Source organism: Balaenoptera physalus, assembly GCF_965194825.1.
Source record: "Balaenoptera physalus genome assembly, chromosome: 1".
Lineage (NCBI taxonomy): Eukaryota > Metazoa > Chordata > Mammalia > Artiodactyla > Balaenopteridae > Balaenoptera > Balaenoptera physalus.
In genome coordinates, this window is record NC_138882.1 from 49,932,523 (window position 1) to 49,957,152 (window position 24,630).

Here is a 24,630-nt window from a genome sequence, read left to right on the forward strand (position 1 = left end):
GACATTCTGTGCCTGACACCAAACGCATTTTGGAGAACACTCTCTCTCCCTGGTGTCTACACTGTTTGTGGCTTGAGATTTTGATCATATGGAGCTGATGGAGCAATGAGGGAGCCTGAGGGCAGGGGCTTTGTTTGACTCAGGGACCTCTGTACCCCAGTGTCCAGCACACAGTCGTCACCCCATGACTGGTTTTTAACTAATTAATAATGTAATCAATCAATTCAGAAGCGAATAGCACAAGAAAACCAGAGCCGGAGCTATCCTTACAAAAGCTACCCATACTTTCTCTACACAGTACACCCATTTGAACTTTGTGTGCTGTATGCCGTGTACACACATTAGCTCTTCAGAAAAAGAAACCAGCATGCATAAAAGACCCCTTTAATGTAAAAACAAATTTTTTTTTTATGAGCAAAGGAAAAAAATCTGTCTTGCTAGAAGGATAATGAGTTTTCTTGGGGTAGTAGGATTTCTTCTTTACTCCTTTACGCATTGTGTTATAATGAGCATGTATTCATTTATAATTATAAAATCAATTAAAGCTATATCTATTCTGAAAAAACCAAACCAACACAAAAACCCATGCCAACCTGAGGGTCATGGAAATCAGCACAAGATTTCTGAGAGGATCAAACACAGGAGAACAAAGGGACTGGACCGAATGAGGAAATGACCACGGAAATTCTTTGAAACCTGCAAAGATGCCTCTTCTCTGCATCAGTCTCGCTGTCTGCTCGCTAGGGGCCTCATTTTATAAACTTCCTTGGCAATCTCCCCAAACACCCCTTCACTCCTTTCTCGCTCTGAGCCCGTTAATGAGGACCTGTGTCACTCCAACACTCCCTTTCCCATCTCGCAGCTTCAAGACAATCATTAGGGAAATGATAAAAATAGGTTCCCTTATTGATTTATCTCCTTTACCCAATGCTCCTTCCTTCGAATGGTTGACTTGTTTCCTTAGCAACACAGCTAATTTGAGCAGCACGACTTGGCCTGCACACCTGCTATTTGTTCATCTCCTTCCTGAAGCCCAGAAAGCTGGGGCAGGGGAGAGAGAGGACTGCCCTACCAGCTAGCTACTGGCTACCATGGTGGCACTGGCTCTGCTTGTCAACAGAGCCCTGGGGGCCTGGCCTGGGAGCTGAGCCCTCCCTTTGCTCACCCAGCAGGGCTTCCCCATCCACACCTCACAGGGACTGATGTGCAGGTACAGGACTGGGAAGGACTTAGGGCCCGAGCAGCAAATCTGGGGTGTCCCCAGGAAAACATGCATCTCTATACCATCAGGAGGCTGATCCTAGACCCTTATACTCTCAGCTGCTTCCTCTCAGAGCTGTGACGCTAGAATACCAAGGAGGAGACTGAAAGAGCTCAGAGGGCTGAGGGCCCACGGGGGACAGGCAGTCAGATGGAACTCTGTGCCCTCTCTCCAACTCCTGGCCTAATGGAGAATGTGCTTTTGTGGGGGGCAGCCTGTGGCCACCTAGGCACTTCCTGTAAACTCCTGGGGAGTCTAGAACAGCACAGTCTGAGAGGCAGCAGGCCTCAGGACCCATCGCCACCCCTCACCCCAGGCCGAGAGCACGCCCCCTACGGGCAGGTCCGTCTCCTTTCCTCCTGTCCATCCCTGCCTCCTGTTTGGGGATGTCTAATTCTAAGAGACGGAAGAGTCTCAGAAGACGGGCTGGGCGGCGTTGTGCACACCCTTCCACTCCTCCCTCACCTGCACAGAAATATCATTCTAACCAGTGGGATGTTGACTCAAAAACAGTCATGGGGCTTCCCTGGTGGCACAGTGGTTGAGAGTCTGCCTGCCAATGCAGGGGACATGGGTTCGAGCCCTGGTCTAGGAAGATCCCACATGCCGCGGAGCAACTGGGCCCGTGAGCCACAACTACTGAGCCTGCGCGTCTGGAGCTTGTGCTCCGCAACAAGAGAGGCTGCGATAGTGAGAGGCCCGCGCACCGCGATGAAGAGTGGCTCCCGCTCGCCGCAACTAGAAAAAGCCCTCGTGCAGAAACGAAGACCCAACACAGCCAAAACTTAATTAATTAATTAATTAATTAATTTAAGGAAAAAAAAACAGTCATGGGGTGAGGGGTGCTGCCTAGTCTGTGATTCCCTCAAACACAACACCAAAGGGATATTTTAAATATGAACAACAGTGAAATCCAGCTATCCAAGATCTTCGTGCTGCCTTTTTAATATGAGAAGAGTTAGAATCTTCCTCGAGACGTGGAATGCAATGGAGAAAACGTACCTTGGCAATGGAAACCAGAGCCACGGCTCTCCATGCAAAAGTCACCCCAACATGATATTCGAGTCAGAGAAAACCACCGCCACCCGCTCCCCCAGAACCAAAGGAGGACAACAAAAGGATCAAAGTCTAAGATGATACATGAATATGTACACACTACTATATATAAAATAGATAATCAACAAGGACCTACTGTATAGCACAGGAAACTCTACTCAATACTCTGTAATAATCTATAATGGCAAAGAATCTGAAAAAGAATAGATACATGCATATGTATAACCGAATTACTTTGCTGTACACCTGAAACTAACACAACATTGTAAATCAACTATACTCCAATATAAAATAAAAATTTTTTAAAAACCCTTTGAAAACTGCAAGGTGCTAAACAAATGCACAGTCGTTTTTATTCTCCTAATAAATCAATCTTTAAGCACTGCTCTGGCTCTAAGCTTTGGGGGAAGCATCTGTTAGGGGTCACAGCCTCTGGAAGCAGGCTGGCTGGCTGCAGCCACGGGTTGACATTGAAGAGACCCACCACAATAAAGGATTTAAAAGAAAATTATGGTAATGGGCCTCCGGGAAGAGAGCAAAGACATGTGGCCCAGAACCTCCTGGGAATATGGAAAGCACATCCAAACACCAGTCCCCAGAGGAGGATTTATGAAGCTGATGGCTCTGATGCAATCTCATCCAGTGATTAGAAGGGACATTCATCACACCCAAGGCCAGGGCTAAGAACAGGAGGGGTTGAACCGCCACAGAGGTCCGGCTCTGGCTCCTACAGACCCTGATGGAAATGCAGTGAGATCATGCTGGTGAGATCATATCCACCGGCCTGGGCTGCAGAGAACAATACATCTGCCCTGGAGGGACCAGTAATAGGGAAGAGATGAGACTTAGGCCTAAAACCCAGACATGGCCAGAGCCACCACCATCGTTTCCACATGCAGTGTCTGCACCCCTCCCTAGAGGCTGACATTCTCACAGGAATAGCTGTCTCCTAGCCTTTCCACACACGTCGTGTGTACAGTTCTTCAATGCCTCACAGACTGAAAAAAAAATTAAAACCAGCCCTGTTAGGCCTGGGGCCAGCTCTCCTTCCTGGAAGGATGTTTCACCTTTTCTCCAGATTGTGGAATGAAGTAAGAGGAAATATGAGATAAAAAGATTGAGCCAAGAGGGCTTTCTAACAGCTCTCAGCAAGCCTTCGCAGCCCTGCCCCACTGAGGCCAGGTTCAGAGGTTAGCCACGGTCCAAGGGAGCCTCGGCCCAGTGGCTAATATGCTCCTGGATGGGCTCCTCCTGGACTTCTCTGAACTTGCTCCTGTGGCTGACCTAGGAGGACAGTGCGTCCAAAGAAGACTCATCCAGAAAAGGGAATAAATAGAGACACTGTATTCTGTGGGGTTCTGAGGGGCTACAGATAAATTTTTCAATTTCCTGAAAAACAATGTTAAGCATCTGAACGTATCAATGTATGAACCACTCTCATCTCTGGGGCAAGTCACACCCTCAACTGCATTCCCAGCCCTTTTCTCAGTCCTTATATTTAGGTTTCCAGGCTCTGTCCCGGGCTCGTCAACAGAGGGTGGACCACATGTTGCCACCGAAGGGCAGGAGGGCTAAATCCCTGTGCTTCCTCATGTGACAGAAGAATCAGTACAAAATTCTGGCTGCAAATCTGGAAATCCACCCTGGATCTCTCCTTCCTTTCCCACCCCCATGGCAGCAGAAACGCACTGTTAACAAGCAGAAAAATGGGGTGGAAGGCTCTGCATACTTCGTGTTGTCCCATTTCATTATCTCATTGCTTTCCTCACTAGAATTTTTCTCATCTTAAAAAAAAAAAAAAAAAACCCAACTCGTCTTAAAAAAAAAACAACAAAAAACAGATTGAAAAACCAAACCCCTTTTCTTTTTTTAAAACAAAACAAAACAAAAATGTATCATGTGACTTCCAGCCTTAACATTAGTTTTTTAACTTTGGTTTCCATGGTGGTGGGATGCAACCTGCCATCACCATGACAACAGCTGCCTCTGTTCAAATTCACCATATGACAGGCAGGCCTGAACACACCTCTCTCCCTCTCTCTCTGTCAAGAAGATGGAAATGCCATTACACCTACTCCTAAAGACTTAAATCCTAATGAATGAAAAACAAAGGAAGCAATGTTGAGAATACAGCAAAGAGGCAGAGACCCCCCCTCCACCCCACCGAAAGAGGCTTTCTGTTTGCCGGTACAGTCCCACTGCTCTCCTAGGGAGGTCAGTGGACTCAGTTACCCAAAACAAAGATCCCTAGCATTACCCTTGCAATGTTGGCTGTGTAGCTGCATTGAACTTTTCATTGCTTTTAGACCAAAGAACTCCCGTCTGACTCCCATGTCCCTGCCCTCTATATAAGATGACTAAAAGGAAGTTCACATGATTGCCAATTTGGTTAACCCGTGCTGAGGTCAGTTCCAGAGTCAGCCGAGCCCCAATTCCAAAAGGATGGGGAGTGGCGATTCTGCGGAACTCAGACAGCACCGGCTTCCTTCTCTCTTTTGTCTCACTAGCAGTCAGCTGGATAAGTCTTAACAACTTCCCTTTTTGTGTGTCTGACTGAATCCTGGACTCAAAACGCTGTCATTCGACACAGAGTTTTGGTGATCAGGAGACAAATGATTGAACGCTACAGAAAAGGGAAGAAAGAAAGGGGGAACATTAAAAGCCTCTGGAAGGAAAACAAAACAGCGGTGGGAAAATTACCTGTTTCAGAAACCAGAATCTGTGTTTTGAAGACACTCTGATGAATTCAAGCCCATCATTCTGCATTCTGGCAGCAATGTGCATGTTAGGGAAAGAATGCGGGCTGTAATCAGCAGCCACACCCAAGGCTGTAGCCTACTCCACATCCACACTCACTCCGCGGGGCTCAGACGGTACGCTGAATGTAGAAAGAGAATGAAAAGCCTTTTGTGAAAAAGTCCACAGATCACCTCTGGGAGAAGTTTTCGTTTTCCTCTAAAAACCCTGCCACTGCACCCCAATATTCAAAGACACCTACTGAGCCTCCAAACCACATGAGAACACGTTGAACACACTAAGGATACTCAGCTTGGAAAGGGGAGACTTGAGAGAGACATCACAGCTGTTTTCAAATATCTGAAGGGGCTAGCTTGTCAGAGGGGGGCTTTGATGTCGTCTAAGTTGTTCCGAAGGGCAAGGCTGAGACCACTGGGTGGAGTGCCCACCCAAAGGCAGATCTGCGGCAATACAGAGACGTTCCACTGTTCCACAAGTGAATGGACTATTTTGTTAAGTAGTAAACTAAATGTTGTACGAGTAGATGTTTAACAACCAGCCCCTCTGAAGAGAGAAAAGCCCTGATGTGTAGCATGTGTCAATTTCTGGAGTGTAAAGACTGTCTCCATGGCGATTGAGGCTACCAACTTGACACCAATGCACATGGAGTTGGGAAGAGATACACACAGTTGAAACCCACAAGCTGGGACTAGCCAGTTCCACACACCACTTACTCTAAGTTCCATGTCTCTGGGAGACCATCAGGGATATTGAGGAAGAGATTCCTGTATTTGATAGCAGTCGAGCTGGATCAACCCTCCTATGCATAAGGAGTTAACAAATGGGAAGGAAGAAAGTCAATGAGTCTCCGGTCTCTTGCTCAAGGGCCTCATGGGTCAGCATGACTCCCTCCGTCCCTTAGACTCAAGTTGCTCTCTTAGCAGGACCTGCCTTCATGAAGTCTGAAGCATCACCCGTATCACAGAAGGCTGGTACCTGTGTGGCGCGATGTGTGCCAGAAGCAGCCACGGGTGAATGGTTGGCCAGCACCATGAAACATAAGAATTAATCATCCCATTCTCTCAGGTTAAATTCCAGGAGACCCAGAGGGCTCCCGCTATATCACCGTAGCCTATAAGAGAACTGAGAGGAACCTACCAAGACACATGATTAAAAGCACAATCCAAGGAAACAAATCAGGTAAAGGCTCACCTCTTATGCTGGAAGATCAGCGGATCTCAGCCTTTGCTACACAGTAGAATCACCTGGGAAGCTTTTAAAACTTAAGGATACAGGTACTCCATCTGTAGAAATCCTGATTTAATTTGTCTCAGCTACCATCTGGGCGTCAGCATTTCTAGAAGGACCTAGGCTGATTTCAATGTGCAGCCAGGGAGAAGAACACTGCCTTCAGTGCTGGAGGCCATGACAGCTAATGGTGTCCTCAACTCAGCTGAGATAACAAATGAGGAAACAGAATCCCAGAGGCACCTCGGTAAGAACTGAAAGGTGCCTTAGAGCTCTCTTAACTGATCCAGCACACTCATTTTATAGATGTAGATACTGAAACCAGAGCAGGAATAAGACTTTTCCAGAGCCACGACTAGAAACCTCTACGGATTCCTGAGAAGCTTAGGAACCGATTATCAGAGCAATCAAATAAAACTCCCTAGCTTCTTGGCTTGAATTGACAGTTCTAAAAGAAAGGTATCTTCTTACTGAGTTTACTGCCCCATCCCTACTCGACTGTTCTCAAGAGCGTATCTCTTAAGGTAGGGTGTGGATAGGTTACCTTTGTCAGGACCACTGAAGAGTCCAGAAAACATTCTGAGATGACTGCTTGCCTCAGCAGCCATTCTCCCGTCTGCTGAGATGTGATCTTGGTTTTACGCTGGGTAGAAGCCCATTGCCTACTGAGTACCACCACTTCATAACATTCTCCAGCAATATTTTTGGGAAAGGAAAACATCGACCATTGTTCTGAATCACTGCTTCCCATTCTCATTGGATCTGTGCTCGTTGGCGTCTCTTAAATTTTCCTTCTCTTGTCCATTCCTTCTCTTGTCTACTTTTTCTTAATTAAGTCCTTTCTTATTAATCGTGATCCAGCCTCCTATGCCCCAACCCAGAGAAACACTAAAAACATATACCTGCTAACGAAAAAAAGGAGGAAAACATCCCAGAAAGAGGATGAGGGGATAGAAGGATGATGACCGAGTGGAGAAAGAGTACTGAAGAAAGCGCAGAGGAAATGTGATAAAAAGGAGCCCCGGGCTGAGAGTCAGGAGGCCTGGGTTCCAGCCCTGGCTCTGTCACTTACTGAGAGACCAGTGACAAGTCACTCAACCTCTCTGACTCTCAGCTTTCTTACAGATAAAGGAAGGTTTGATTAGAGTTTCTCTTAGGTCCCCGTAACTCTAACATTCTATTAGTCTGTGGTGCTAATAAGTAACATGATGGGAAGGGAAGGGACACAGAAAGGGGGAGCGCCCATTATTACAACTGAGAGAAGCCACTTTTCGCGAAGCTACTAATGAGTACATCCAACAATAACACCCAAAGCAGAAGTCCTGGCACACCTAGGAATACATTTCAAGTGTCTAAAGTCAATGGAAAACACTTCTAAATTTTCAATAGCAGGAGCTCCATGACAAGCTGGACTGGCTAGAAACACCTCTAAGAGATAGTTAATAAAAAGTCAGAATCCTCCAAATGGTGGCCTGAAGGTGAACCTGAGGCTGCTTTTCCATAAACCTACTATAAGCCTCTTCTGCACTCTCTGTCGGGATAGTAAAGTCTTTTCTGTAGCTTCTCTGTCCCCACAGCCCCCATGTCCTTAACAAGCCGCAAAGGTAGATGCATTCAGTAAAAGGTGAAAGTTCAAAAAAAGTCATAAACATTGTCTCCTCCACACTACCACTCACACTATGGGTGCCCCGGAAAAGGGAGGGCTGAGAACAGACCTTTTGAGGGCTGGAAAAAAGAAAATGGACTTGATATGCTAATCTTAAAAAGAAAAGGAGAATTGGCACTTCCAAATCAAAAGTCCTTTGCAGAGTGATGACGTCTGACAGCGGAGCTTCTGGTGAAGACAGAAGACAAAATAGCAAAGGGCCCCAGTTCCAAATGAAGCTTGCATTCCAATGACACAGGGCAAGCTGCCTCAGACCCATTTCATGATGATGGGTAAGAGATCTTGGTGCTTTTCCCATCTATCGATCCTCTACTCCTCCATGGGTTTAGCCTCATACCCAGTGGGTGCTACTGATACAGGCAAGCAGTTCACAGTGTCATCCTAAAAGATGCTCTGTTAGGGAACAGTACTTGCTACTCTTCTGGTCTGACCTGAGGCAGTGTGGTACAGTGGAAAGAGAGGAGCCAACGGAGTCGTTCAGACCACATCTACCTGTGACCCTGGGCTAATCATCTGCAAGATGAGAACAATAATATCCACTTCACACAGCTTTGGGTAGAGCGATAATATAGCTCTAAAGCACACTGCAGAGTGTCTGCCACACAACAGGCATTTATTAAAGGTCAGGTTCCTCTGAACACTCCCAGGGATGTGTACTGAGGGATGCTTGACCCTCCAGGTCTGGATCATGGTCTCTACAGCATGTTGGTAAAATGATAATGAAAATAATTACATGAAAATAAAAATAAATGAAGGTAAGGGAAGAGAAAGGGATGATAAACCTTATAATTGTGCAGGGTTGTTCTGAACCCAGCCTCTTCCACAGTGCAAGTGTGGAAAGCTCTTGGACAGTTCTCATGTCCCAGAATCTATTCCCTTGCTTTGCTCCTTTGAGCCTGTCTACTGCTGTTTGTGACAGAAGTGAGCTCAGTCTTTCTGAGCCTGCACATTCAGGGGTGGGCATTTGTTTGTTACTCTCTAATCATCACCAAGGAAAGAGGTTACCCAGAGAAGATGTACCATCCCTTATCCATAGAACTTTGGGGGAGGAGGGGCAGATGGTGATCTCAAAAATAAATAAATACATAACTATCGATGAGAAGGGATTATCATGTTGCCAACATGCCCAGATCCTCTGAATTTACATGGGCCCATATCCCCCAGAACTGCCTCTCCTCATGTTACCACATCCACCTACCCACCCCACCTCCAGACAAGCCCACACCCTTCAACTGCTCCTCATATCAGCAGACCAAGAGAACACATGCATCCTTGTACATCCATATGGCTCAGTTATCTCATAAACACAAACTCCCTTGCAAATACAATCCAAAGTTAGCAGAAAGAAGAGGCAGTTCCTTTCATTTTTCTTTAGGCCCACTCCCTAATTTCCTTTGAGCCCTCCACCTGGTTTCCAGAAGCCAAGTGGTACATCCTGGTTCCCCATTCACATCCACATCCGTGCCCAGTTCCCTCAAGTAAAATGCCCTCCAGTATCCTGGTCAGATGACCTTCCCTAAGCTCATTATGCAAATGTCCAAGGGCTCCAAGCCATGGAGGCTCCCCCTCTCTGCCACATGCCTCTGACCCTTTCAGAAGTTTCATCCACAGTTCATGGAATCCCGTTCTGACTCCCTTCTCTGACAGAACAAAGATGGAGACTTTAAACACCCAGAAACCCAAACAGACGAGGAGGAGTTAGCTAGAAGGCTGGCAACCTCTGAGAAGAAAACCTGCCCAGAGGCCAAGCCGGGGCTCTAGGAGGGACTCTTCCACACACCATCAATCAGGCCACCTGAAACTTGTGGCTACCATTTCTGTACAAACAAAAACAAAATCGAGTGACTTTGTCTACAGTTGATAGTTTTGAATATCTCATCTGCTGTTATCAAAAGTTTGCTGGAAAAATTCTGCATCATTATTGCTCCTACAGATATTTTTTTTCTGGATTGTAAATCCAAATGTGTCCTCAGGGACAATGCTGGTGTAAAACTGGCATCAGAGACCCATGAAGAAAGACAGGTTGGGATGTAGATATTTTTAATGTATCTTTAAAAATGTAAACCCAATAACTTTGAGAAGAAAAACAAAAAGGGCTGGTGGGCAAACCACCTAGTTGCAGTGGTTGAGAGCACGGGCTCTGATCCAGGCCTCCAGGTCTCACTTGCTGCGTAATCTTGAGCAAATGAGTTAACCTCTCCATGCTGTAATCTTCCCAGCTGTGAAATGTAGAAAACAAGCATGCATATCTCTGTAGAACTGTCACGGGGAATAAATGCAATAATCCATGGGACGCACTTAGCACAGGAATCTGGCACATAATAAATACTCAATAAAATGTTGGGTATTTATTAACCCTATTGACATTAACACTAGTGCTAATATCTAACATGTATACAAAGGGTTTTCATACACATTAGATGATGTTAGCCTCACAACAGTCTTGCAAGGGAGGCAAAGCAGGGCAGGTGACCTCTACCTCACACCTGAAGACACTGAGGCTCAGAGAGGTTACAAAACCAACGCAAGGTCACATAAACATCTGGCAGTGCTCAGGTTAGACAACCGACAAGAGTCAGGGGAAAGTAAATGGTATTGTTAGAAGGAGAAAACTTAGCTGCAGAAATTTAATGTTGATTCAACTGAAATTAACCAGATACTAACAACTAAAATGTATTCATGGCTTACTATGTGCCAGACATCGTTCTCACATTTCACATGTGTCATCTCATCTGATCATCACAAAAATCCTATAAGATACACCTTATAGGTAAAATTCCTATTTCCATTTTATGTTTGAGGATTCTAAGGCACAGCAAGGTCAAGTAACTCCCAGAGGCACGAGCAAGGAAGTGGTGGAGATGGTACCAAGATTTGAATCTAAAGGCCACATTTTTAACTATGACACTCTAATGCTTCCAAGCAGGGACTGGTAAATCCTACACCCTAAGGTGAAGCTTTCATCAGCTGGGCACTGGACTACCTGACATCTAATATCACTTCAACTCCTACGATCATCACTTCAACTTCAACTGTCCAGTAAAGAAATAAAATATTGTCTAAGTGAGTCTCTGAAAATGACACACAGTGCGGACTTTGGAGAAAGCAAGATGCTATATCCTGGCCTAACAAAGGCGTGAAATAGGCATAAAAGTGTGTATTGATTTCAGCAAAGCATGTGACAAGGATATCTCGCACAATATCCTTACAGGCAAAACAGAGGGCTAACACCTGGCTAAAGCACCGATCAGGAAATGTGAGAAAAGCTGAACAGTCGATGAGCACTTACCAATGCACTAGTAGTAAGCAGAAGGGAGGTCCCCAGTTCTAATCATATTTCTATCAATTACTTAAATGAAAGCATAAAGCACATGCCTATCCAGTCTGCAGTTGATGTAGCCCTCAGGGTAAAGAGCGCGCCCACTAAACACCAGGGTCTAGACAATGTGCAATGGAAACCACCTAAGCTTTGGAGTCAGACCACCAGGGTTCAAGTTCACTGGTGATGACCTTGGGCAACCAAATGAATCTTCTTTAGCCTCAGTTTCCCCATATATAAAATGTGGATAATAACATGTATGGAGTCTGAAGTTTATGGATGCTCAGTGAATGTTAGTTCCCTGTCCCCACTTGAACAGGATCTCTACAGGATGGACTGCTGGACCAAAAGCAATGAGATAAAGTGTACTTGAAATAAACACACAGTCCTGAATTAACATTCAAAAATTAAATTGAATGAGAATAGTTCGAGGGAAAATTAACTCTGTCATCAATTCATAGTAAAAGACCCAAGGTTTTAAGCTGACTACAATCTCAAGTCAAGTCAGAATGCCATTTCTTCACAGAAAAAAAAAAAACTTTAAAAAATTATTTTAATTTAAATAAATGGGGACTTCACTGGTGGCACAGTGGATAAGAGTCCGCCTGCCAATGCAGGGGACACGGGTTCGAGCCCTGGTCCAGGAAGATCCCACATGCTGCGAAGCGACTAAGCCCGTGCGCCACAACTACTGAGCCTGTGCTCTAGAGCCCACGAGCCACAACTACTGAGCCCATGTGCCACAACTACTGAAGCCCACGCGCCTAGTGCCCACACACCGCAACGAAGAGTAGCCCCTGCTCGCTGCAACTAGAGAAAGCCCGAGTGCAGCAACAAAGACCCAACACAGCCAAAAATATAATATAAATAAATAAATAAATAGATAGATAGATAGATAAGTGTGTTAAATGCCAATGTTAGTAAGCACTGTTCTAAGTTCCGGTAATTTAAAAACTTATAGATAATGGCCCTTCGCTTGTAGGGATTTCAAACCAATACTAAAGCTATGTGGTAAGTGAGTGTTATAAGAAAGTAATAAACTAGGTGGCATATGGGAGCCAGAAGGAGGGAGTTGGCCTTACTCTGCTGAGATAAATCAAGGAAGGCTTCATGGAGGAAATGACCTCTGAGTACAGTCTTAAAGCCAGGAAGTCGGGGGGAGAGAGAAAACATTCCAGGCAGAGGGAGCAGCAAATACGCAGGCATGGAGGCCTGGGAGAGGATGGTCCCTTCAGGCGGTCCACTGGAACAGCTGGAAAGAAGGGCATCATGGCGGTTGAGACAGGTTGGTGCCATGTGCAGAGGGGATCACAAGAAGCCCTGCGCAACAAGCTAGGGAAACGTTGTCCAGTTACAAAGCAAACAAAGGACAGAACCCAGACAGGAGCTCAGACTTTCTGACTCTATCTAGCCTCTCTACTTCTGCTGCCCTGTTCTGTAGCTACTAGCCACATGTGGCTATTTAAATTTGAATTAATTAAAATGAAATAAAATTTAAAACTTAACACTCGGTCACGATAGCCACATATCAAGTGCTCAAGAGCCACATGTGGCTAGCAGCTACAGCACTGGACAGCACAGATAAAAACATATCCATCATCACAGAAAGTTCTAGCTGACAGCACTGCTCAGTACCATAGTACCATTAAGTGAACAAGAAGTAGATTCGGTCTGTGTTGCTTTACAGAACAGAAACAGGAAAAAAACAAACAAACGGGTGGAAACTATAAGGAGGAATATTTCAACTTCCTACACTTCAAGTTTTCTAATAATGCAAGAGCACTCTGACACTAGAAGCTTGATGGCCATCTATCAGGGTGATGGAGAAAGAGTTCCAGTATTGACTTCATGCTCTTTGGTTAGAATGTTCATGCTTCATCATGGTAGCATGGCTGATGCACTCACACAAACAAATATCTGTAGCTCTTCCACGTGAAGTCCTGTCATACTTGTACCTAAAGGATACATTGTTGGGTTGGGAGTCCCTATTCCTGATGGCCCAGCATCCCAACATCCCAGAATGTGGGAATTTTCTAACACAGTCAGCATTTTTAAATTGTGATCCATGGACCGCCCCTCCATGAAATTTAATGCAAAATTGTATGTGTATTTTTCAGCAAAGAGGGGTCCACAGCATCACTTGAATTGCAACAGGATTTGTGATCCCGATATAGAAAGCAAGAAAACACTGTACCAGAAGGACGTAACTGTCCCCATACTCCAAGAACAGTCACCTAGATGTCATCTAGACAGTTGTTCGGGTCAGTCCCAACTCTAAAGTTCCATAGCCTTAAGCATCTAAAGACCATCACCCTGCAATGAACAGTTTCAAACCAAACATCCTCTGATCTTGATCAAGGAGAAATGAGATGGGCGTATAAAAGAGCACGGAACAGTCCAAAGCACAAAAGTTGGCTAATTCAATCAAGTTGGGGAAGGTGTCACCTGTCAACCTCTTGCTGAGATGCCTATTGGAGATCCTCTTGGAAATCTTGGTGGTTCATTTTCAATGTGAGCCCACAGAACCAAGCACACCCAGTTAGATGCAATGCCAGCTTGTCAGCTGGAGAACTTGCCCACTAAATCTAAAGCTTGCTGAGCTATTTAAAAAATAATGACTTTGTTCTAACCACCACCTGACATTATGACAACTGTACCAGGATCCATCTCCAGGTCCTACAGTATTATTAGAGTTGAAAGGATTCATTTCTAGAACAATGCAGCAATTCCTCTATTATCTGGTGTAGCTGGAGAAGATTTTGGTTAATTTAACAAAAAAGTGATAAAGAGCTACTTTATATAATCAATATGGATTATAATTTGCAGCAGCTCTGAATACAATAAAGTACACATACCATTCAAACCAGGTTGACATAATGTAACGAATGCTTCATTGGCCATCATATTCAGAAAGCACTACAGCATTTTGTGGTACCTAGGGGCCATCGGTATAAATGTCAATTGTCATTAAACCATAGATCTCTGGGTGCCAATTAATAAGGAGTTTTGTACAACCAAATGCCCGATAAACAGCAGACACCATGTACTTTCTGCACAGCCTGTGTTGGATATTACAGAAACTAGGGCGACCCTTAGCAAGGTTCTAAAGTAGGTAAAGCTACTTCTCCAACCTCCAAATTCCCATGTAATGACCTTTCAATCCCCTGCCAGCCATCCAGTGCCCTCACCACCTCCCAGCATCCTCCTCTTCCCCTACTAAGGCTATGCCTGGTCCTACAGGTCCCAGTCAGTGCAACACTAGACACATAACAGGCACTTCACTGATGCGTGTGGTTTTAATCAATAGCAACTGATTAATTCGATCAATTCAACAACAGTTTACTGAATGCTCACCAAGTGCCAGCATTGTGCTAGGTGCTGGACTTAAATGGGCATGTCCTTTGCCTATTCTCAGAACAGGCTGCTCTCAATTATAAGCCCAGAAAGAATAAGAACTAACTCTAAGTTGATAATGTCATATACCAGCTTACTATGTCCCTGCTCCCAAGATCATCTGTATTTTGGTAAAGAAAATCTCAAAGACTCACTACCTGAACCCAAAGAATCCCTGTTAACAGCAAGGCTCCAGGTGAGAGAGAGAGAGAGAGAGATTTAGGATGGGCGCTTTGTAAGACTGGTCTTCTCTAGAGGCATTGCCAGACATAGCAGTGGTTCTCAAAGTACGGTTCCAGGGCCAGCAGTATCAGTGTCCCCTGAGAACCTGTGACAAGTGCAAATTCTCAGGCTCTACTTCAGACCAATGAAGTCAGAAACTCCAGGACTGAGGTCCAGTAATCTGTATTTTAACAAGCCCTTCAGGAGATTCTGAGACACAGTGAAGTTTGAAGACTAACAGTAGAGATGAAACAGACAGAGTGCATATGTATGACTTCAACACAAAGAAGCTAAATGAGGAATCAGCCTTGATGCTGACAGAAATCACCTGCTGGCAAGGAACATCCCTGACAGAGCAGTAGCAAAACAGTTCCCAGTAGCACACAGCTGGAAATTGCCAGGACGTCAGTGAGTGACTGCTGAAAATCCATTTCATGCTTTTTGACTCCGACCAGCCCCATGACCATGAGGCGTGAAAATTGAGAAAGAGGTACAGAAAGTTTGCAACACTTCAAACCTCCAACTGAGCTGAAGGCTGGGAAAGACCTGAGAGTACGAACTTCTTCCTCACGCTGGTGTGCAGAGGCTCTCCTCTGGGTCCCTGAGGCCACTCCCAGCCCCCTGTATCTTGGCTACGGAAATGATACCAGACTCTGATTACTGGCAAACCTCAGTTCCTGACACTGACCAGAGCACTTCTCCCCTCTAACCTGTTACCCACTGTTTGGCCACATCCTTTTCATCTCCCCTAAAGGGGAAGAGGAAAAAAAAAAGACACCCCACTCCACCACCACCTTCTGGCTTTAATGACACAAGCCTTTAGAAAGCCAGTGCATACATCTGAAACAGGCTTTCCAAATTCTCCAGAGATGGGGCGAAACAGATGCAGCAGAAATGCAGCAGGACCAAATGCAGCCCCCCCCAAAAAAAGCCTCAAAATTATGCAGAGTTGCCACAGAGATTCAAATCAGCCACCTACAGGCACAAAGACCACACTTGGCACAGGAGGGTCCCTCCCTGAAACCGCTCACTTGGCTGGACCACAGGAGCCTAGAGCTGGAGCCTAGTTACATCCCCAAGCCCCGCCCACCTGCCTCTGGGATGAACTACTTTACAAATGGATTCATTGCAGGCCTTAAAACAGAACAAAACAAAAATTCAAAAAGGCTGAGAGTGGAACTGTTCAGTCCTACAAACTTGGAACTCAAAATACAATAAGAAAAGAAACCCCTACGGGGTAATCCACTGCATTGCCAGGGACAGGGTGGGGGATGGATTGGATAACAGACACTTTTTAAAGTCATTCAGTGCCGTTCTCCTTAATCTGGCCCATTTCTGCCTCTTAAGGATATACCTTCTAGCTGCTCCTTGCTTTCCAGAGATGCGGACATAGGGGCGCATAAATAGGGTTAAGAGTTTATAGCCAAAGACTGGCCAAAGATGTGGGGAATGAAAAACTCTGTAAACATTCTTGGGTGCTCAGTGACCAAAAATACACCATAGACAGCGCCCTGAAGTAGGCTTAACGCATAAGAGACCGCTCGGTCGGAGGAGCCTAAAAACTTTGTGCTGTACTTTCCGTCCTTAATTAAGGCCAACGCTGGCAACAGGGCTGGTGAACCTCCACCGGCCCTCTCTGCATAGGTTTAGAATGTTTGGGAAGAGAAGCGTTGATAGAGGTCCCTGGCATTTTTATCCCTCTTTGAAAGGACTGCTTTAGAAGTCACATGGTGATGGCGGGGCGTGATACACTGATTTAAGTGTCTGCTCCCCACTCCAATCCTATGTGAATTCACACTGGAATTTGAAATGAAGCCGTTACAGAAGCCTGCTTCTGAGCTCAGTGGCTCAGCATTTATCAGCGTGAAGACCTAGGAGGATGAAAGGATTCAGAGTGACAAGTGCTTGGGGACATAAATATCTTCTAGTTAACCACGTTCTCTGAATACAGGAGGGGAATGGCTGCAAACTGATGGGGCACCCAGATGTAACAGGACTGGGTAGGAGGCAATCATTACAAAAGCAGCAAGAAAAAAAACGATTTAAAACGATTTTTTCCCCCCAGCTACCTTTCTCATGTGTCCCAATCCCACTGCAAAAATACAGAGGACTTAGAGAAAAAAGTTGATTTGTGAAGTTGGCCCTCTGCAAGAGATCTTGCTCATAACCAAGAAGAAGACGAATAACCTTCCTTTTCTAAAAAGCCTAGGAAAAACCCACACATATAATGAATTATTCACAAAGGCTGAACCTAAAAATGAGAGGGAGAAATATAGAAAGATGAAAAGGGCGGAGGACTGGGCAGAAAGAGAAAGTGAAGAAAAGGACCTGGTCTCTCTCTCCGTGAATAAAAGAGTATTAATTACAGTCACGTATAGGTTCCCCCTTTTATGTCTTAGTGGTCAGTGATAAACAAAATTAGATCAGCACAGTGGCCTCTGATGGGCTGGACCACATGCTGGCCTTGGGGAGCTGCAGCCTCCCAGGCAGCCCTGCGGATGACAAGAGGTAGGCTACTGATGAACCGATGGAACACAGAGAGCCAAAGAGTTTGCAAGAGTTCTGATAGTTTTGCACATCTGACTGCATTTTATTTCAACTAAGAATATGAAAATGGAAAGAAACCAGATGTTCCTATAAAGAGGGGGAAATGCAGCAGAGTTTGAGGGGAGAGAAAAACACCTACATTTTGTACAGCAGCAGCGAAAAAGAGATAAGCAATTCTGGATCGAGCTACTAATCCCAGAGTCTGGATCTTTCAAAAGAAGATAAAAAGAAGGCCTGTTCTCGTTATTTTCTTCCTCCTCCTCCTTTAATTCATAGTGTGCCCTGCACCTAGCGCAGGGAAAGCAAGTGGAGAGAAGTGGGGAAATAATGACATGCAAACCAACAGACAAAACTATCACATCCAAGATACTTTTGTCTCCATCCTCAAGTCATTTCATTTCTGTCAAACTCCTTCACTCCAACTCGCATTCCAGGCTGCATCCCAATTACAACTGGTCCCCACGACAAGTCCTAGCCTGGTTTCTGGAGGAAACATTTCTCACACCTTATTTCAAGGGCAAAGCCACTAGGCAACATGGAGATTGTCCTGGGAGACTCAGAAAATGAAGACCTTTATCCCGCACCATTTACAGTTGCTATCTGTTTCACTGCCTCTGTGCCCAGGTACACAGAAGATGTGAAGACTTTCTGCATTATCTGATCACAGGATATAATTACAGACTTCATTCTTGTTAGTTGCCACCCTCTGCCCTAATCAAGGTGCTCTGACTCATGAGCCATTAGAGTTACATCAAACCTGAAATTCTTGCCAGGATTACAGTCTACTATCTTTCACGGTGCAATATATTTATAGGCAACAAAACAGGAGAAAAGTATATGCCATAATGGGAGATGGGGGAACTAAAGCTTTCAGTAATCTTCAGCAAAATCCTCCAAAAATAATGGATAATTGGCAATGGGAAATTCTCCACAATAAAGCACATAACCTCTGACTCAAAGCCAGAGTCCCTTGGGGCTATAAAGAAATTCTCTGCAACAAGAAATCACGAATGAATATCCACAGGTTCATTATAATGAGCTTCATCAGCTCAGTGGCTACAAACACATTTGATCTTCCGACTTTAAACCATGTTCATTTCCACATGAAACACGTGCTCCCCTGCTGAGATAACCCACACCATCAGTGGGGGAGAAATCTCCCACTGCCCATCAATGGCACGAAGTCAGACATGCCATTTCTTCCCTTCATCCTCTAACCTGGAAAAGTGCAAACGTGTGGGGAATATCTCACAAACCATGAGGGAGACCCTGTAGATCCACAGGGCAACTGAGCCTGGGCACAGAAGGGTTAGAGCCAGTAAGCTTATGACACAGTGAATGAGGGGTGACGCTCACAGCAGCCAATTCCCTGAGAAAAAGAGAACCCTTTTGTTAGATCTATTAGATGAGCAAAAAAGAAAAAGAGGAATCATATAAAATGTAATACCACATTTTAAATCAGATTAGCATTTTCAAAAAGGTTATGGCATCCACTGCAGAAGAGAGTGCCATAAGAATATAAAATTATCTCCCTGTGCAGATGTAGCTTCCAAGAAAAATGAAACACATTCAGAGTGGGCTGTTGACTTGCCACCATTTTTCTTGCCAAATCTAGGTTATCCTATGCATTTCTTCCCATAAGAACGAGACCTTCCCTGTTAATAACTGGACGAGGTTATCACCACCCCCATCCAAGTCAGAGAGTGGCAAGTATAAATTAAATCATTCCTTCTATTTAACTGATCTTTCCAGGCTAATCTGATTAACGACCAGTATTATGTGGTGTTCAGAGACCACTAACACAGCACACAGAAGTACATATTATCCCCCTAGTTCTACAGTGACTTTTTGCAGCCAATAAAAGATGTATACATCTCAAAAAGTGTACTACATGAATAATCAAAATCCTCAAACATGTTGCATATGAACATGACAGTTCAAAACAGGTCTTGACATGTGTCCTGAACCTTCCTTTCTGTGAAAATCTGGCCCTTACGTAGAGCACAGAAGTACTTGCCAGACTTGAACAGGCATACTAATCACCTGAGGATCTTATTAAAATGCAGATTCTGATTTAGTAAATCTGAAGTGTGGCTCAGGATTCTGAATTTTTTTTAATTGAAGTATAATTGATTTACAATATTATATTAGTTTCAGGTGCACAACATAGTGATTCAATATTTTTATAGATTACATGCCATACAAAGTTATTGTAAAACATAGACTATAGTCCCTGCGCTGTACATTACATCCCTGTGACTTATTTATACTATAACTGCTGGTTTGGACCTCTTAAGCCCCTTCACCTATTTTGCCCCTCCCCCTGCCCCTCTCCCTTGTGGAAACCACTGGTTTCTTCTCTGTATCTGGGATTCTGAATTTTTAACAAGCCTCCAGGTGATGCTGGTCTTTGCTGTCCGTGGGAGACAAAAGCCTAGAAGACTTCGTTCACCTGGAACTAAGATCCCTCCCTTCTGGTATGCTGAAATTTCTGAAGGACTCTATTAATAATAATAGCTAGTGTTTACAGGGAATTAGGCAGTGTTCTAGGAACCTGACATATATTAATTCATTTAATTCTCCCAGTAACTCATTATTATCATCCTCATTTTACAGATAAGGAAACTGAGTCACAGAGAAATGAAGTAACTTTTCAAGGTCACAGAGCTGGTGAAGCAACTGAGATTTGAACCCAGACAGCTTAGCTCCCAAGCTTTACTGGTAACCAGTGCTCACACTGACTCCCAGTAAGAAAAAGGAATATAATTCCAGAAAGGAATTAGAAAGGAAGAGAGGTGAGACTAGGAACTTATATGCGGTATTAGAGCAAAGGCAGAACCCACAGAAGCGCAATGTGTCCACATGGTCACCACCAGAGGGAATATATATTAGTCAATTACATTGTACAGCCAGGAATAAACAGCAAACATGGTGTATTTTAAATTTGCCAACAGGGCTCCACTACACACCTTAGCAGATGCTCTCCAAACACTAACAGCCTACATGCTGTAGAAGCACTGTGAAACTTCCAACTATGGGGATGGAAGAGACCACTGGGACGGGGCTCAAGGCCAAGGCACCGAGTAGGATGCCGAAATCAACTCCCTAGTCTCTCCTTTGAGTCTCTTTGGTGCATTCTGGCCGAAGACAAGGAAAGAGCGCAGTGAAACCCACAGTCGCACCTTGCGCCGCTCGCAACTCCTGCTAGAAAAGCGGCGTTTTTGCAGCGGAAGAGAAAACGTGAAAAGCGGCGAACGCGTGGTGTAGGAAACGTGCTTAATTTCCCCGCCCGGGAGCCTGGGCCCAGCCGGAAGTGCCCGAGGTGCTGAACCCCGGGGACGGTGGAGCCCAGGCCGCGGGGCAGTTTCGGTGGCGCTGTCCGAGGTACCAACGCTGGCTGCGGGCACACTCTGCCACCGGCGCGGCGGCTGGGGCGGCTTTGTCTACCGCCGGGAAACGGGAGGGCGCCTGTCTAGGTAAACAGGCCCCTAAGAGAGGGGCACTGTAAAGCTGCACCTGGTGGGTGGGAAATTTTAGAGAATTGTAGAAGATGGGCGGGCGGGGAAGGGGGTGCCGCTGAGGAAATCTGTGGGGACCTGATTAGAGCAGTGTTCGCAGCCGCAGCACGAAAACACAATGAGAGCTGTCGCTTTGTGCAGCGCACCGGCGGGCGGGACTGCAGGGACCGGACCCTTCCCCCTCCCCAGTCCCCCTCACCCTAGGTAGGTTTAACTCTGGTACTGTTTGGCCCCAGGATCACTCTGTGCGGGTAGGAGAAGGAGGGGAGTGCAGGGAGAAGGAGAGAAGAAGCCCAGCCAGCGGTGGCAGCGGGAGGATTCGAGCAGCAGCAGGAAGGATATCTGCCTAGAGATGCTCCTCCGTTTCTAATGAGGGGTACTGCCTAGAAGCACCACGAGCCAGCCAATCGCCATGCTGCTGAGGCAGGGAACTAGGGAGGAAAGAGGGGAAGGCCAGAGACTAGGGTGGGGGTAGCAGGGAGATGCCCAGGCCCCGAGGGGAGTGAGCCACGAGCCTCGCTGCTACTAGAGACCCAACTTGGCTCCAGCTGTCTCCCTGCTGCACACCTGGAGGGTGGGGGTGGGGAGGAGGGAGGATAGGGAAGAAGAGGAGTGGCCTCTTTTGCAGGTGCATCCCTCCCAAGAAATCTCTCTCCACAAGCATCAAAGTCCCATGTCTCCAAGCCTACCCCCATATATAACACCATCCCATGGGCTTGCTCCCTACTCATCCCCCTCACCATCCAGCAACCCCCAATTCGTAGAGACCTTGCCAGACGCCCATATTCTTAGTGAAGAACGAGGCAGTGAGATGCCTAATCAGCAGCCTGCATTTGGTGCACTTCATTAAACCTGCAAAGAACCTCCCTCTATGCCCGTTCACCCTGACACCATTACCATCAGAGATTGCCCCCACCAGCTCTTTGTGGAGAGCAGTTCCTCTGGAACTAGGGAGAGACAGACTGCTTGCACACCTCTGGGCTCAGCTGATGCAGCACCCTGCTGATGAATTCAGGCCCAGCAGATCTGCCTGGATCCTGGGCACTAGGAGAGCGCTCAGCTGGTGAAGCATTAAGAGGCAGGAGTCCCCAGCCCAGGACTAAGGAAAGGGTGGGCCCTGATGAGTTGCTCTTTCGTGGCCGAGAAGAGAGCCCGAACGCTGCGTTGTTTGGGCTGTGTCATTAGAGATTGCCTCCCCTGACACACTCATTCACTCCACTTCCAGTGGAACTTAAACTCAGTCCCCGGCAGAGTTAGCTGGGTCCCAAGCCAAACGCCTGCATTATTTATCCATTTGTCAACTTGTCTACAGGGTTTTGGCTCAGAGCTCTTGAAGCTTCTGAACTGATAAATCCCCTCATGGAGTCTTGACTTTCCTACAAGCAGATAGTGTAGGTGTCTTCCCGGCTGGTGGGTATGGGGGCAAAGGGGATGGCTTAAAGGGAGGGAAAAGGGGGGCTGAGTATGAAAGAAAACCCAGAGATTAGGGGCAACCCATTCTATGCAGCTTGTGAAGGGACTAGGGGGCTGAGAATCGAATAAAGCCCAGCCACGAAAGGGGCAGACACCACAACACCACGCACCCAGGGATGCTGGAGACTTCCACGTAGGAAATATCAAAAACCAAAAGTCTTACCTTGCAGAACACTAGTGCCCACATCGGTTTCTACAGCACCAAGCTTGCCTCTTAGGTGCACCAAAGTACAGAGCGCACTTCAGCAAAGAGGCAAATCGGCACCAGGAAAGGAATGGGGGTGCAAATTCCATGCTAGGTTTCCCCCCTTACCCGAAGAAATGCAAAGGGGGAGAGGGGAGTGATGGTGGGCAAGAAAGGATATGGCCAATCGATGAGCTTCTTGGCGTATTTCCTGACAATGTTATCTTCTCCGAAGATGAACAGGGATCTGTTGACGGTGAAACAGTTCTGCCGGACGGGAATAGGGTTGTACAAAGCCATAGTCCGCGCCCTCTGCGCTTTCGACTGCTTGTAGGCGGCCGCCGGCCCGGAGGCCGGCACGGGGGTTCCTTGCCGGTTCCTGCTCTGGTCCGAATCTCCATCTCCCGACCCCGGCCTGCCGACCACCGCCTCCCCGAAGCGAGCCATCCTGAAGTTTAAACAGACAGAATACACACAAAGGTGATCGTGGCCGAACACCCGCACACAGCAACAAGCAGAAAGACACACGGAGTCTCAGAGCCGCATCCAGACGGACACGGGGACCACCGCCTCCGGGGAGCCTCGCGAGCTCTGCGGAAAGGCGGCAGCAGCAACCCCGCCGCTCTGAACTGTTGAATCTAAATACAACCTCTGCGAAGCTCCATTCCTCAAGGAGGAAAAAAAGGGGGGAAGAGCTTGGGTGTGCTCAGTTTCTAGAGGCAATTTTTTTTTTTTTTTTCAAAATGCCAGTGTGTGGTGGCGTTCAGGGACTGGAGAGGAGACGGGTGGAGTAGGCTGCTCTTCCAACATAGCTCCTCTTCTGGCAGACGCACCACCTAGTTCTGGGAGAGAGGCAGGCACCGGCCCGCTAGGTAACAGTTTGGTAATTTATTGGTGGGGGGAGGGGAAAAATGAAAACAAAAGAACTTTTCAAAAAAAAAAAAAAAGACAAGGACGAGGTTATGGTGACATGCTTTATAACACCAGCCCCCGCAAGTCCATCTGAGAAATCCCACAGCCAAGACTTGGGTCTTTAAATCTGCCAGCACAGACGCATCCAAAGGTTGAGAGAGAGAAAGGGAGAGAGGGGGGAGAGCGGTATTGAGGTTGCTGCGTAAACCGCAACGCCCAAAATATCAAAATAAGAAGTCGATCCAACCGGAGAGGGACAAATGACTTCAAAGCTCCTGCGCTTGGGAGAGAAGTTGAGCAGCATCCAGAGAGCAGCGAAGCCCGAGTGCCAGCATCCGCCCGGAGCGCTCGCCGCCGCCGCCGCCGCCGCCTCCCCGGATCAGCATGCAACAGCGATCCGCGGCTGCGCCGGGGAGAGGGCGGGAGAGCGGGAGCGAGCGAGCGAGCGGGCGGGCGAGCGAGCACTTGGGCGAGGGAGGAACAGGTTGCAGCCGAGCCCAGCGGTAGCCTGGCACGGGAGTTGTCCAAGGACCGGACTTGCTCACTACCGACTCAGTCCTCCTCTTCCACCCTGGCAGCCCCACTCCGAGGAGCAGAGGAGAAGGCGGAGGCCAGGAGGGGGAGAGCGAGCGGAGCGCAGAGGCGCAGCCAGGCGCACACTGAAGAGCCAGGAGAAGCGGGGGCGGGGCTAGCGAGCAAGGGCGGGGCGGGGATGGAGCCGGAAGGACCCGGCCAACCGCTGCAGGAGGTTCCTGGGACCCGAGGCTGGCTTGGGCTACTGATCGATGTAGCCAGAGGGTAGCGCGCCCCCTCTGCAAAGATCCAGGCAAGAATCGCCTTTCCCCAAGTACTGCAGAGAGGAAACAGGCTGGCTCAGCTGGCGGCGCGGCGGAGTCTCCGCCTGAGAGCCGAGGCCTGGCGGGGGCGCACACGCACGCGCGCACGCTCTCGTGCCTCCCGTCCCCGCCGAGAGGCGCCCGCCGGGGCTGTGCCCCGCGCAGTGACCGGCGCGCCGCCGCCCTAACCGGGAGTCGAAGCCTTTGCGCTCTACGCGCCCTGCGCCGGGGCCGGGTCGCCGCGCCTCCGCACCTCCCA

General features: G+C 47.0%; 1 protein-coding gene across 1 annotated transcript in view; it reads right to left on the reverse strand.

The window, feature by feature from the left end:
- The window catches only part of CACNA1E (calcium voltage-gated channel subunit alpha1 E), a 560,326-nt gene that overhangs the window by 290,286 nt on the left and 245,410 nt on the right, over positions 1-24,630 (reverse strand). The window contains exon 5 of the mRNA XM_082473793.1: positions 22,805-23,071. Coding sequence (XP_082329919.1) covers positions 22,805-23,071 — 267 coding nt within the window. The remainder of the gene's footprint in view (positions 1-22,804; positions 23,072-24,630) is intronic.